Raw genomic sequence first — 15999 nt, forward strand, 5'->3', positions numbered from 1 at the left:
GTATTAGAATGAGGATCTAGGGATAGGTTCTGTGCTTTCACAAGTATCAAATGGGATCCAGGGGATTCTGGACACAGACTGGGGCAAGTAAGCTCTAGGTTTGATTGGTTACTGCTAGAATTGTTGTTTGCTCTAATTCTCTGGTGGAGGGGATTTGGATTTTAACTGCAATATAACTTAGGGCATCATGGAAGAGGTGGTTGGAATTAAAACAGAACTTGCTGGAGAAACTCAGCAGGTGTGGCAATATCTGTCAAGACAAAACAGCGTTCATGTTTCGAGTCCAGGGACCCTTCTTCAGATCTGGACTCCACATTCATTTTGCTTTCTCCCCACAGATGTTGCCAGCCCTGCTAAGTTTCTCCAGCAATTTCAAATTTCCAGCATCTGCAGTTTTGTTTTATTTAAAGCAGTTGATTAAACCTGGTGCATGTGTATTGTAATGGAGCTATGCAAAACTCCTGCACTACTTGTCTTTAGCCACTCTACACTAATGACGGCAATACTGTTCACTTGCTGCTGATCGTATGAGATTCTGTCTGTCTGGAAAGAGTTGGGTTTGATCATCGGCATCAGGAAGACATTGGAGGCAGTGACCATCACTGAACAAATCATTGTCTTGCACAATGGAAGGCTGCCACAATTTCCACAAACATTCAGAAGCTGTAGCAAAATTGTAAACATGTTTGAGACCATTTATCCTATCTCTCTTATTTATAATTCCCCCCAGTCTGTTCCCCTGTTTTCCAAATGCTGACTGTAAGAGGTACCTGATCCGAAAGTGACTGTTAACCCATGGAGGCAAAGTTGCGAAGTATTTGCGGAAGGGTTGGGAGATAGTTTAGTGAATTGTATAAATACCATGGTCCCCCATTGTAGAGTATATGATGCACTGTTACTGATACCTATAACCTGTTTGAAATGTGTATATCTATCTATCTCTCTCTCTCTGTATAGAGTGGATTCTAGGCCTGGTTGTGGGCTGTTGCCTTCTGTTAGTGCTCATTGTCCTGTGCATGAAGCTCCAGTGTCAAGACAAAGAACAAACTCTGGGCTATCAGAAACTTGCCTCCCACAGTGAAGAGAGAGAGAAAATGCTCCCGATCTGAACAGGACAAGAAAGGCAACGCAAGATTTAGAGCGATCCAAAGGCCATGGGGAGGGGATTGGAGGTTGCTTGCTTCAACTGAGCTTTGATTGGTGTGATGAGCAGGAGTTTTAACTCGCTTTTATGATCAAGGAGCCAAAAAAGTGTTTTTACTCAAAATTAAGCATTGATTTGAAAAACAGCTTAAGCCATGGAAAGGGGAAACTTGATAATTCTGTTCAAAGTCTTGGAATGAATCGAGTGTGATTTTTAAGAAATTGCTTGCAGTGTGTGGCGTTTTTTTTAACACAGGCATTTTTTTTAAACATTCCAAAGAGATGACATGTCCACAGTCAGTTATTGTGACTGGGACATTAGATGACCTGATATCTCTGATACTGTCAGATACACAGGGCAACAGGCTGTTTCCACTGAGTCACCTGTTAAACTTGTACGTGTAAGAAAGACCTGCATTTATAAAGTACCTTCACAGCTCCATTGTAACCAGTGAAACACTTTCATTTTTGAAGTGTAGTCATATTTAAAAAAAAGAAAAAGTCCAACTAATTTGTACACTGCAAATCCCACAGACAGCACTGACCGAAATGACCAGGTTGTTTCTTTTTTAATAAAGAGTTGAAGTCAAGAGCGGCCCTGATTTTCCTTGAAATAATGCCATGGGATTAATTGGACATTGTGCTCCTACCAGGGAGATCTTTGAATAGGAACAGTCAGTTGTTGGGTTGTGAATCAGTGAAACTACAAGATGGTCTGTAGGTTGGGCCGGATTGGGGACGCGCGAGGTGAGAATAATGCAGTGGTTTGTTGGTGTGTTTTATTCTGTGTTACTTGGAGTCAGTGCTGGTTTTCAGTGGCAACAATGTCTTTTGCACAATTTATTCACCCTCTGACTTTTGTGAGTTTTGAGAAGATTTGTGCTTCAGGTTGAGGTGTTCTAGATGTAGGTTTGCTCGCTGAGCTGGAAGGTTTGTTTTCAGACGTATTTATGTTTAGGTTTCCTTGGGTTGGTGATGTCATTTCCTGCTGTAACATGATTTCCTGTGGTGGTGCCCTTTCTTGTTCTTTTTCTCAAGGGGTGGTAAATGGGATCCAAGTCGATGTGTTTGTTGATAGAGTTCCGGTTGGAATGCCATGCTTCTAGGAATTCTTGTGCATGTCTCTGTTTGGCTTGCCCTGGGATGGATGTGTTGTCCCAGTTGAAGTGGTGTCCTTCCTCATGTGTATGTAAGGATACTGGTGAGAGAGGGTCATATTGTTTTGTGACTGGTTGATGTTCAAGTATCCTGGTGGCTAGTTTTTTTTGCCTCTTTGTCCAAGGTAATGTTTGTTACAGTTTTTGCACAGTATTTTGTAAATGACATTAGTTTTGCTTGTTGCCTGTACAGTTTCAAGTTCATTAGCTGCTGTTTTAGTGCGTTGTGGGCTACTATGATGCCAAGGGGTCTGAGTAGTCTGGCAGTCATTTCCGAGATGTCTTTGATGTAGGGGAGAGTGGCTAGGGTTTCTGGACGTGTTTTGTCTGCTTGCTTGGGTTTGTTGTTGAGAAATCGGCAGACTGTGTTCACTGGGTACCCACTCCTTGTGAATACACTGTACGTGTGATTTTCCTCTGCTCTACGTAGTTTGACTTGGATTTGAATCCCATTTACCACCCTCTGAGAAAAAGAACAGGAAATGACATCACCAACCCATTGTGGTCATTTATCAAGTCCTTTGTATGGCTTATAGGAGTTATGGAAGAATATAGATAGTCCTTAGGTACTTGTTTTTGTAAAGATCTCCACTTCATTTATTTAATTTGGTTCTAATTCAGAGAGCTGTACCATACTATTTGACAATAACTTGCAATAACAAATCATTCCATGATATTGTTACAATTTCTGCAATTATGTTCTGTGCAATAAAGTTTCATTTTTTTCTCCCCTGAACATCAGCTTAGTCTTATTCACAGCACTGATGGTACTCCTAACACAATCCCAGCCTTTCCTTCATCCTCCCTGTATCCGATATCAGTTTGCTGTTGTCGTCATCTTCCCTCTCCTCGTCTTGCTCCTCCTCACATCCACTCTCCTAACATGTTGTCTCCTGGTCCCCCTCTTCTCTGTTGGTATTGCCCTCTGGAGCTCTGGCAGCAATAATTCAAAGTATCAGACGCTGCCAGAATTTCATGATATTGGCAGTGAATTGGTAAACGATAACTCATTAGACATTTTACTTTATGTCCAGTTCTATCCCTCAGCCTTTCCTTCCCCTTCCTCACCCCTTGACTGCCAGCCTGCTCGAATCACTATTTCTTTTCTTGATGTTAAGATTATACTGAGTGTGGAAAATTTCAAAGCAACTTTAAAGTTCAATTCCCACTTGCTGAAATATTTTCCCATTTTCTTCAAACTCTTAATTGCTCCTTCCTTTAACTCTCCCTCTTGTCCTTTTCCTTAAGAGTCTCTGAGTGAAAGGTTTCTTCAGCTCACTTTGAAAGGCAAAGAGGAAACCATGGGCCAGCTCAGTGGTTAGCCCTGCTACCTCACAAGGCCAGGGACCCAGGTTAGAATCTAGCCTCTGGCGACTGTCTGTGTGGAGTTTGCACATTTACCCCATGTTTGTGTGGGTTTCCTCCAACTGCTCTGGTTTCCTCCCACAGTCCAAAGATGTGTAGGTCAGATGAATTAGCCATGGTAAATTGCCCGTAGTATTAAGTCCAAGGGAAATGGGTAGGTTACTCTTTGGTTGGGCTGAAGGGGCCTGTTTTTCACACTGTAGGGAATCTAATCTAATCAAAACAAATTAAGGCAGCATATAAAACAAAAAAGTAAACACGGGTGCAGAGGAGGTTTACCAGGATGTTGCCTTACCAGGAAGATCGTATGAGGAAAGGCTGAGGCACTTGGGGCCGTTTTCATTGGAGAAAAGAAGGTTTAGGGGTGACTTGATAGAGGTGTACAAGATGATTAGGGGTTTAGACAGGGTTGACAATGAGAACCTTTTTCCACGTATGGAGTCAGCTATTACAAGGGGGCATAGCTTTAAATTAAGGGGGTAGTAGGTATAGGACAGATATTAGGGGTAGATTCTTTACTCAGCGAGTCGTGAGTTCATGGAATGCCCTGCCAGTAGCAGTGGTGGACTCTCCCTCTTAATGGGCATTTAAACGGGCATTGGATAGGCATATGGAGGATAGTGGGCTAGTGTAGGTTAGGTGGGCTTGGGTCGGCGCAACATCGAGGGCCAAAGGGCCTGTACTGCGCTGTATTTTTCTATGTTCTATTTTACAGGCATGTAATGATTCCAGCTTATGGACAAATCAGATCTCGGATTTCAGACTGAAACTAAAAAGCTTTTGTTTCCAAGTTGTGGGATTTCCCTTGAGTCCCCTCAAAGATTTCAGCACTACATTGTTAACTTTGTTCACTAGTAAACTTTCAAATGCACAACAATATGAACACATTCCCACTACTCCCCAGGAAGGCTCTTTCTTTCTAACACGGTTTCAAAATTAGTCACATGGCTTCAGAAATACAAGTTAATTACTAAACCCATTCAGACATGTAGAAAATCAACAAAAAAAATCCCAAAGAATTGCAGATGCTGGAAATCAGAAACAAAATCAGGAATTGCTGGAGAAGCTGAGCAGGCCAGGCAGCATCTGTGGAGAGAAAGCAGTGAGAATGTTTCTGGTCCAGTGACCCTTCGTCAGAACACGGAGTTCTTCCAACAATTACAGAAAATTCACATGCCACTAGTTCAAAATTCAAAAATCCAATATAAATGATATTAAAACACATATCAAATCAATACTGATGGGAACAGGAGCTTTAAGGAATACAACTGGATAATCCCACAGGAAATTATAGGGATATTTGTACCATTTCTGTATTTCACTTTGGTTGTTGTGGTTCTGTTCGCCGAGCTGGGAGTTTGTGTTGCAAACGTTTTGTCCCCTGTCTAGGTGACATCCTCAGTGCTTGGGAGCCTCCTGTGAAGTGCTTCTGTGATGTTTCCTCCGGCATTTATAGTGGCTTGTCTCTGCCGCTTCCGGTTGTCAGCTCCAGCTGTCCGCTGCAGTGGCCGGTATATTGGGTCCAGGTCAATGTGTTTGTTGATAGAATCTGTGGATGAGTGCCATGCCGCTAGGAATTCCCTGGCTGTTCTGTTTGGCTTGCCCTATAATAGTAGTAGTGTCCCAGTTGAATTCATGTTGCTTGTCATCTGTGTGTGGCTACTAAGGATAGCTGGTTCTCGTTCCATTGTTTTGACATGCCGCAACCCAAAGGACTAGCCACACTACCATACATCAGGAGCGTTTCCCAATTGACAGCCAGACTGCTGCGACCACTAGGACTCATAACAGCACACAAACCAACAGCCACTCTCAGACAACAACTCACCAGAACGAAGGACCCGATACCCAGCAGGAGCAAAACCAACGTAGTGTACAAAATCCCATGCAAGGACTGCACAAACCACTACCCAGAGAACAAACAGGAAGACAGCTGACGATCTGCATCCATGAACACCAACTAGCCACGAAACGACATGACCAGCTATCCTTAGTAGTCACACATGCAGATGACAAGCAACATGAATTTGACTGGGACAACACTACTATTATAGGACAAGCCAAACAGAGAACAGCCAGGGAATTCCTAGAGGCATGGCACTCATCCACAGATTCAATCAATAAGCACATCGACCCGGACCCAATATACTGGCCACTGCAGCGGACAGCTGGAACTGACAACCGGAAGCAGCAGAGACAAGCCACTATAAATGCTGGAGAAAACATCACAGAAGCGCTTCACAGGAGGCTCCCAAGCACTGAGGATGTCACCTAGACAGGGGACGAAACGTTTGCAACACAAACTCCCAGCTCGGCGAACAGAACCACAACAAGCACCCGACCTACAAATCTTCTCCCAAACATTTCACTTTGGTATTTTTTAGGTGATAGAGCAAGGAGTCATGACATTGTTCATCTTAATGAGATGTATTGACGAAACTGAACAAATGTGGAGGATAAAACCCAGATCCAGCTGGATTGCATCCATGAATTTTACAAGTGTAGGGCAGAGAGAGCAAAGGCACTACTGGACAGTAATTGAATAATTAATCTGGGAAAAGAATAGTGCCTGAGGACTGAAAAAACAGATGATATATCCCTTTATTAAAGAAGGAAGAGAGACAATATAGACCTGTCAGTTTAACAATGATGACTGGAAAAAAAATGGAGTCTGTCCTAAAGGAAAGAAGATGAGAAATCTCAAAACAAGTGTAAGGATGAATAATATGTTGATTTTAAAAAGGGAAATCAAGCTTTTTTTTTCAATTCTTTTGGGTGAGTGACCCAACATACTTGGATGGTATGCAATAGTAGTAAGTTATCTGATTATTGAGGGAGGGAGCCGGGAGTAAGCTATCTCCAGGATCGATTCAATCCAAACAAATATGTGTGATTAGTTTTAAAAAAACTGATACCAGCCAACAAAAGATGGGCAGTAGGCAGGTGGCAGTTCCAGCTAACTATTGCAATTACAAAATTATAAGGATGGGTCACTGAGATTTTTGGAAAATGAGCACTAAAAGACTGAAATACAGGTGGTTCTCCATTAACATGGTAGGTGCATTCCTACATGACACAGTGCTGTAGAAATCCGCACAATATAACAAATGGGGCCAATGGGGAAAAACAGGGTTAAGGCAAATCACCAAAAATTCCAGTAAGAATAGAAACAAAAATAGTAGTTAGCCACTAAGTAAATCTTTATATCATATAGTGTAATGAAGTAATACAGTAAATGTAACAGTTTAGCACTGTAATAACTGACTACATCACATTACCTTTTATGAAGGTCTTCACCAGAAAGCGCATGAACTGACTGATCACGTGATGCTGAAGTGGAAGTCCAGTCCTCCACTAGAAACTTCTCCAGTTTGAACTAAAGTTCCTTCTAACTGTTGTGACAATACTGTGCCTTTAACAAGCTTATGTCACCCTTGGTTTTTTTGGACAGGTCGTAAAATACACAAACTCCAAACAGTCTGTGTTGGATTGGTTTTAGGACCAGTATGCTTATAGCTAACATATCCTGTCTCAGGAAAAGGCTTTTGAGTTTAAACAAAAACACTTATACAATGAAAGCGGAGTGGCCAGTGCTCCCAGCTCAGCTTTTCCTCTGGTTTGGTTTGTTTTAGCACAGTAGTGTTTTTTTGAAGCTGCTGGATCCAAAGAAGCAGGTCCATGCTGGTACTCTCTCTCTCTGACCTGTCTCCTGTCAAACTGTGTTTGTTTGATTTTACCTTTTGTACTAAAGGGTGTTTATGAGATTGTTGCAAGTATTGGAACAGCATCATTAAGTTGGGATGATCTGTTGGGTTTTCAGATAGGTTGTTATTCTGTATTCTGTTTTCTTTTGTTCGTATTTCATTCGGTAATCTTGTAAATAAATTGTTTTATTTAAAACTACTTGGTTTGACCAACTGTATCCCTCCTGGAATATCCATGTTATACCTGCTTAAAACAACTAGCAAAGTTAGGGTCTGGGCCACCTTCTTGAAATGGTTTGAGGGATCTAGCCTGGTCCATAACAATGTAGATTACAATTTTCAAGTTTCAAGGCATGCAGAGCTGATTTAGCTGAACACACTGAATTTGCACTTTGCAGACATAGGATCCTGAGGCTGGGTTTTGCTGTTCAAGTAGTGCCGGGGGTGGAATTGCATAATATAAAAAAAAGGTCCACAATTCACTAATTGGATTAGAGCCAAATCCTGTGTAATGAATGGGTGTTCTAGGAGAACTACCTGCACTTATTTACCAGGATTACATATGGTCACATTTTGTCAGTCATTCTACATTTTGAGATCAACTTCCAATGAACTATTTAGCAGGATTATTGCTGAAATAAGACACGTTTTGTTGAAGCTTTGTCTTGAAATCATCAGGAAATTTTGCAAGAATGCAAATTTAAGGGGAAAATCAACGGTTAGCATTGCTGCCTCACAGTGCCAGAGACCCAGGTTCAATTCCCGCCTCAGGCGACTGACTGTGTGGAGTTTGCATGTGCCTCCCGTGTCTGCGTGGGTTTCCTCCGGGTGCTCCGGTTTCCTCCCACAGTCCAAAGATGTGCAGGTTAGGTGAATTGGCCATGCTAAATTGCCCGTAGCGTTAGGTGAAGGGGTAAATATAGGGGAATGGGTCTGGGTGGGTTGTGCTTCGGCAGGTCGGTGTGGACTTGTTGGGCAGAAAGGGCCTGTTTCCACACTGTAGGTAATCTAATTTCATCTAATCTAATGAGAAGATAGTGCAGATGGATTGAGAAATTAGCTATTTTGCTCTTAATGGATTGTGTAGGAGTGGGCCTTATTTTGCTGCAACGTCAATTTGAAATTTATCTAACTGCTCTTATTTATATAGAATCTCTCTCCAAAATTTATGCTCTGTAACAAAAATCTAAGAGCTTGACCTATTAGTTTAAAATTCATCCACATAAAAGTTAAATACAATATTATAACAAATGTTTTGTCAAGAGAAAGTGAGAATTAAATGAAATGCCACAATCAAAATGGGCTTGTGTAGAAAGATCATCATGAAACCTCTTACATTTAATTATGTCTGTCTGTGATAAAAAGGAATTTTGAGAGGAAATATTTCTTTTATTTCAGGAGAGGTGTGAAAATGGTTTGTTATTATTATTAGGGAACTTGGAATTTAAAGTAGAGGTAAAATAATCTGGTTTTTGTTCAGTGATGGTAACTTGTTTGTAAAGAGGTAAGAAATTCATTAGACTAAAGACAGCAATTCCATAAAATCACATGATGCAAGTGCCTCACAGGATGGTGTTAATTGATCGTGTGCTTACAATACTGCATTTTACGGCATACAGAAAAATATGATCAGGCCCACTTATATTTTGAGTTTATTTCAGCAAATTAAGTCTTCAGTTCAAAAAGTAGTTTCATCCCAGCAAATGAGTGACATTTAGAAACGGTAGACTCTGGAGAGGGGAGTTTGTACACCTTCCGAACTGAGAGACGGCTCCTGGCTGTCAGAACAGAAACGACAATGCAGACCCTTCAAATTGGAAAGAAAACTCAAAACCATCAAAACTGGACAGAGTTTCTTACGTAAAAACTAATCATTCCCAGTGAAATAGCACTTGCATCTGTAAAGGATATTGCACATTTAACAAGGTTAAATTTTTCTTTTTGTCTGCTACATAAAGACATGTCTAAACTGCCTCATGTATATAGTTGTTTACTTTTTGAGAAATAATGACATGTGTGATTAAAATCTTTAACTGTGGGTGTAGAAACAGGCCACTTGGAACTTCATGCCTAATCTGTACCTGAACTCTGCTAATTCACCATCATTCCCCTGATAACATCACCCAATAAAGGTCTAATTGACATATGTATTAACAGCTTTTTTTGTGAATTTGTTTGTTAAAGTCACGCAATGTTACCAATCACCACTGTAACATAACCTGTAAAACTTAAACTTGGCCTCTACCAACCAGGTTTCACTCTGGGCTCTGTCTTAGCTAGTATTACTTTCAGCTGGGATCATAATAGTAGAACAGCTCTCCAGATGATGGCAGCACCTTATCAAGAACCACTAAACACAAAATAAGCAAACTTATGCCTTCCCTTTTTTTAACATGCAAAATATAAAGTAAAATTAAAGTTATATGTCATTCTGATACTGCTGATGCAATAGACCCTTCAAAACCAGAATTTCTGTGCCCTAACTGCTCAAAGAACCTGTTAATAGAGAACTGGCCTCTTCAGTCACTGATGACCATTCCCAACCATTTTAGGGACAAGCCCTCCCCAGAGCTTCACCTGCTATGAACCTGGCTCATTATCCTTTACTGATCGAATGTGAAAGACCCTGTTGGTGATTTTAGAATAAGAAGAGAATGTCTAATAGGCAGTATCTGTCTGACAGACAAATATCTGCTAACGCTGACCTGGGATCAGCCTGAAACCCTTGATTCTGTAACACTTTGTGGCTGGCAGAGAGATTGCCCTGACATTTGAGAGGAATAAACACCAACAGCGTATGAGATGTATAAATCAGATATTATTAAAAGTTTATCTGTTGACCAGCAGCATAGTGCAATACATCAGATTTCACTGATTTACAACATTAGTGACATTACTACAATTGAATACAAAAATAAAAAAGCATGATACATTGCTTTCGCTTTATACCTGTCTGGATATTCATCGTTGGTTGGGTTCAGCTGTCACACATTATCTTGGGAGCTGTGCCTCCGACAGGATCAGAAAATGGCACCAGCCAAACCTGTGACAATCTTCAAAGGCATTCAGGAAATGCAATCAAGTTTAATGGTTCAGCAATTTAAAACGTCCTGATGGTGGTCAATACATAACTGGAATTAATTTTACAATTAATACTTCAATATTTTTGTCAGCTTAAAAACAAACCCTGCTCCACAGAAAGCAGCAGGCAGGAAAGTGGCGAGGACAAAATCCTGGAGAGAAAGTTCAAATATCCAAAAGGTATGTCTTTACAGACATCTTAAACATATGGCGAGAGGTTGCAAATTTGCAAGGTCCAGAGGTTTAGAGAGGAAATCTCAAGAGTTTAGACTAGACCAGTCAACAGTAAGACAAAGGGAGCTGGATAATTGAAGAAAAACCCTTGAGTTGGTAAAATAGTGATGGGGCTTGTGGGACTGGATGAGATTAGCATGAAATGGGATTTTTGAGCATAGAACATTACAGCGCAGTACAGGCCCTTCGGCCCTCGATGTTGCGCCGACCTGTCATACAATCTGAAGCCCATCTAACCTACACTATTCCATGTACGTCCATATGCTTGTCCAATGACGACTCAAAGTTGGCAAATCTACTACCGTTGCAGGCAAAGCATTACTACTCTCTCAGTAAAGAAACTACCTCTGACATCTGTCCTCTATCTATCACCCTTCAATTTAAAGCTATGGCCCCTCGTGCTCGCCATCACCATACTTGGAAAAAGGCTCTCCCTGTTCCACCCTATCTAACCATCTGATTATCTTACAGGTCTCTATTAAGTCACCTCTCAACCTTCTTCTCTAATGAAAACAGCCTCAACTCCCTCAGCCTTTCCTCGTAAGACCTCCCCTCCATACCAGGCAACATCCTAGTAAATCTCCTCTGCACCCTTTCCAAAGCTTCCACATCCCCTAGGGAATTCCTAGAGGCATGGCACTCATCCACAGATTCAAATCAATAAGCACATCGACCTGGACCCAATATACCGGCCACTGCAGCGGACAGCTGGAACTGACAACCGGAAGCGGCAGAGACAAACCACTATAAATGCCGGAGGAAACATCACAGAAGCGCTTCACAGGAGGCTCCCAAGCACTGAGGATGTCACCTAGACAGGGGACGAAACATTTGCAACACAAACTCCCAGTTCAGCGAACAGAACCACAATAACGAGCACCAGAGCTACAAATCTTCTCCCAAACTTTGATTATCAGATGATCTCACTGAACGGCAGTGTCAACTCATTAGGCTAAATGTCCTAGTTCTCCTCTGCATCTTATGGTCTTATTGAGATCCCATTTACTATTTTAGTTATTAAAATAATCTTTTCATTGGATCAACTACTCTTTGTTTAATAAATCAGCTAGTGTTATGACATGGAACATGATCGAGAACAACAATGTGGCCTTTTACAAATCTGACTGAGGCACAGTGGCAAGAATACAACTACAGAAAGGTGATAGCAGAGAAACTAAAATAAACAGTGAACTGTCAATACTGGAGACCTAGTTCTGAGATGGAACAGTGACAGAGCACCAAACACTCAGGCACACTGTATTGAGCAGATTAATCCACTGGCCAACCCGGAATAGCTGACAGACCAGCTAAGAGGAAAAAGGAAGCATGTATGAAGTCAAGGCAACTGAAGACAGACGAAGCTTTGGAAGAATACTGGGAATGTAGACCAATCTGAATTAAGAGGGCTAAAAGGGGTCATGAAATATCTTTAGCAAACAGGGTTAAGGAAATCCCAAAGCCTTTTCTTCATATATAAGGAGCAAGAAGGTAACTAGGGAAAAGGCTGGCGCACTCAAGGACAGAAGAGGGAGGTTATGTGTAGAGTCAGAGAAAACAGGTAAGATTCTTAATGAATACTTTGCATTGGTACTCACTGAGGAGAGGGACATGACAGATGTTGAGGTTAGGGAGAGATATTTGATTACTCTCGGTCAAGTCGGCATAAGGAGGGAGGAAATGTCGGGCGTTCTAAAAGCCATTAAGTTGGATAAGTCCCGTTCGGATGGGATCTATCCCAGGTTACTGAGGGAAATGAGAGAGAAAATAGCTGGAGCCTAAACAGATATCTTTGTGGTATCCTTAAACATAGTGAGGTCCCAGAGGACTGGAGAATTACTAATGTTGTCCCCTTGCTTAAGAAAGTTAGTAGGGATAATCCAGATAAGTAGACCTGTGAGCCTGACATCAGTGTATTGAAGTTGCTAGGGAAAATATGGAGGGATAGGATCTATTTACATTTGGAAGAAAATGGGTTTATCAGTGATAAGCAGCGTGGTTTTGTGTGGGGAAGGTCATGTCTTACCAACTTAATAGAATTCTTTGAGGAAGTGACCAAGTTGATTGATGAGGGAAGGACTGGAGATGTCATATACATGGAATTCAGTAAGGTGTTTGATAAGGTTCCCCATGGTAGGCTGATGGAGAAAGTGAAGTTGCGTGGAGTTCAGGGTGTACTAGCTAGATGGATAAAGAACTGGCTGGACAACAAGAGACAGAGAGTAGTAATGGAAGGGGGTTTCTCAAAATGGAGACCTGTGACCAGTGGTGTTCCTCAGGGATCCGTGTTGGGACCGTTGTTGGTTGTGATATACATAAAAGATCTAGAGAAAGGTAAAGGTGATCTGATTAGCAAGTTTGCAGATGACATTAAGATTGGTGGAGTAGCAGATAGTGAAGGGGACTGTCAGAGAACACAGCAGAATATAGATAGATTGGAGTTGGGCAGAGAAATGGCAGATGGAGTTCAATCCGGACAATTGCTTGGTGATGCGTTTTGGAAGATCCAATTCAACAGCAAACTACAGAAAAAGGAAAAGTTCAGGGAAAATTGATGCACAGGGAGATCTGGGTGTTCAGGTCCATTGTTCCCTGAAGATGGCAACGCAGGTCAATAGAGTGGTCAAGAAGGCATGCGGTATGCTTTCCTTCATCTGACGGGGTAGTGAGTACAAGAGTTGGCAGGTTATGTTACAGTTGTTTAGGACTTTGGTTCAGCCACATTTGGAATACTGTGTACAGTTCTGGTCACCACATTACCAAAAGGATGTGGATGCTTTGGAGAGGGTGCAGAGAAGATTCAACAGGGTGTTGCCTGGTATGGAGGGCGTGAGCTATGAAGAGAGGTTAGCATTATTTTCATTAGAAAGATGGAGGTTGAGGGGGGACATGATTGAGGTCTAGAAAATCATGAGAGGTATAAACAGGGTGGATAGCAGGAAGCTTTTTCCCAGAATGGGGAATTATTAGGGGTCACGAGTTCAATGTGAGAGGGGAAAAGTTTAGAGAGATATGCATGGAAAGCTCTTTACTCAGAGGGGTGTGGGTGCCTGGAACGTGTTACTAGTGGAGGTGGTAGAGACGGACACGATAGTGTCATTTTAGATGCAGCTAGACAGATACATGAATGGGCAGGGAGCAGAAGGATATAGACCCTTAGAAAATAGGCAACAGGTTTAGATCGAGGATCTGGATCAGCGCAGTTTGGAAGGTTGAAGGGCCTGTTCCTGTGCTGTCATTTTCTTTGTTCTTTGAGTGCTGAACAAGAGAGTCTGGAGTTCTGACTTCAGTTCGAGAGTATTGCATTGCATTGCCACACTGCTGCAATCTTACAGTGTCATTCCAACATGCTCCTCTCGTATAACGTAAGGTAGGATCCCAGCAGGGGCTGGTTTCCCACAAGGTCGTGCAGAGTGGAAACAGGGCTAGTCATTGGTGTCAGGGCAGGCTCTTCCCAAGTGACCAAGAGTCCTCAAAGATACTGAAATAAAATACACGAAGGGAAAAGTACAGTACAGCTAATACTGTAGTTTGATAAAAATGTTCATGTGATGGGATCATAAGCAAGGAGCTAATCTTTTTCAGCTCATTTTTTGGATACTGCTCAAACAAGTTTTCCCAATATATTGTCAGTTTTCTTGTTTTGCAAAATTAAAATTATGGCCATTGTTAATTGTGTCAAATCAAGCTACAATCTGTTAGCAATATCATGTACAAACAACCCTTCACTGCAGCCGCCTCAGAGGCTTGTTGGAGGAGTACTTTTGAGATCCACAGTGAAGCTCACTGAACACTGCAGGTCTAATAACTGACACTTACACAGCAGATAGCACATCCAAAGTTAAAGTCCAACTCCAGTGTCCTGAGGGAGGTCTCAGCCAGCGGAAGTTTTACAAGGAGGGATCAAATATTAGTTCAAGTGATGCTTTTTCAGGAGGAGACGTTTAGAAGGAAACTTCAAAATGTGGAGTCTTGGTGTTTGAAAGCATGACCCCAACTGGGAGGATACACAAAGGGACAAAAACAGAAATGGAGAGTTGAGATTTTTGGGGGTTATTGAGCTTGAGGAAGTTACACACATAGGAAGGGGAAAGATGCCATTAAGTGGTTCATACAAAGGGATGAGAAACTGTAAATTCAAGGCATTAGTGGACCCTAGTCTCATACAGAAGTGCATCAGCATAAATGGAGCTGGCAATGTTAAAGGCATTCGGGAAGAGGATATTGAAACCAAAAAAACTAAGACAAAGGCAGAGAAAGACAATGTTAGAGAGGTCAAAGTAGGCAATCTTTATGGCAGAGAGGACAGAAGGTATAAAAGTAACATCCTGTGGCAGCCAGTGCCACATAAGGCTCCCCACTCAAAGCGTGGGGGTGGGCGAGAGGGTCAACAACAAAGTGTGAAGCAGGTGGAGGATGGCATTGGAGTCAAGGGTAGGGTTGGTCCAATCACTGATTACAAAAATAAGGAATACACCCCACAACCTCAATGATAATAATAAAACAAAACAAATTTCTTAGCTAAGTACAAAACACTCTCAATTCAAAGCAAGCTTGCCCTTCCCATTCAGTAATTAGAAGTCTGATAATTTGGCAAGGAAGTGGTTAAATCAGTCACTCTTCCTCCATGCTGGGGTGTGGCAACAATGCCATTGACTGTCAGGCCAGCTCTTCACTATTGGAAGGAACTCTGTGATGGCGAGTCTTCCGCTTCCAGAAGCAGTACAGGGCAATCAGCATCAAGATCAGCAAGAGCAGGCAGACGGACAATACTGCAATCACAATCCTCTCTGCAAAACAGACAGACCATAAAGGATGTTTTTAAACATTCAGAACCACCTCACCATTTCATTGTCTTTCAGATGCCAACTGACCTCCCTAGTTAGTGTTAAAAAGCCCTTGGCCCTATTGGACATCCAACAGCACATTTTCATGCAGAGGGTGGTATGTGTATAGAATGAGCTGCCAGAGGAAGTGGTGGAGGCTAGTACAATTGCAACATTTAAAAGGCAGGAAGGGTTTTGAGGGTCATGGTCAAGTACTGGCAGGTGAGTCTAGATTGGGTTAGCATATCTAGTTGGCATGGACCTAAGGGTCTGTTTCCGTGCTGTACCTCTCTATGACTCTATGACTCAACTGGAGGGATCAGTCCAGCAGCATGGCCAATATCTATTCTTCATCCGAGTCCCTGAAGCAGCATTATCACATCATCATTGTTGGGATCTTGTGTGTACTAACTGACAGCTGCAGCTGACAACTGTGACTGGACCGCAAAGAAGTATTTAAACCACAGTGGCAGGGTGTTGGGTACCAGAAGG

The 15999-nt window shown here is 42.0% G+C and overlaps 2 protein-coding genes and 1 long non-coding RNA gene across 5 annotated transcripts in view; 2 read left to right on the top strand and 1 right to left on the bottom strand.

The window, feature by feature from the left end:
- Positions 1-1733, top strand: part of LOC132824332 (lysosomal acid phosphatase-like) — a 52573-nt gene extending 50840 nt beyond the window's left edge. Inside the window, exon 11 of the mRNA XM_060838680.1 lies at positions 958-1733. Coding sequence (XP_060694663.1) covers positions 958-1109 — 152 coding nt within the window. The 3' untranslated portion in view covers positions 1110-1733. The remainder of the gene's footprint in view (positions 1-957) is intronic.
- LOC132824333 (lysosomal acid phosphatase-like) overlaps positions 1-15999 on the bottom strand; it is a 108624-nt gene that overhangs the window by 6259 nt on the left and 86366 nt on the right. For 2 of the 3 annotated variants that reach the window (XM_060838681.1, XM_060838683.1), the window contains one exon: positions 10211-15471. The exons of the other annotated variant lie outside the window; for it this stretch is intronic. In XM_060838681.1, coding sequence (XP_060694664.1) covers positions 15341-15471 — 131 coding nt within the window. In that variant the 3' untranslated portion in view covers positions 10211-15340. Of the gene's footprint in view, positions 1-10210; positions 15472-15999 lie in introns of those variants that run through there. 3 annotated transcript variants of the gene reach the window in all.
- On the top strand, positions 5975-9519 carry LOC132824128 (uncharacterized). The gene is made up of 2 exons (XR_009645640.1): positions 5975-9383; positions 9421-9519. It is a non-coding gene; the product is annotated as an uncharacterized LOC132824128 (long non-coding RNA).

This window comes from Hemiscyllium ocellatum, chromosome 18 (genome assembly GCF_020745735.1).
Source record: "Hemiscyllium ocellatum isolate sHemOce1 chromosome 18, sHemOce1.pat.X.cur, whole genome shotgun sequence".
Taxonomy (NCBI): domain Eukaryota; kingdom Metazoa; phylum Chordata; class Chondrichthyes; order Orectolobiformes; family Hemiscylliidae; genus Hemiscyllium; species Hemiscyllium ocellatum.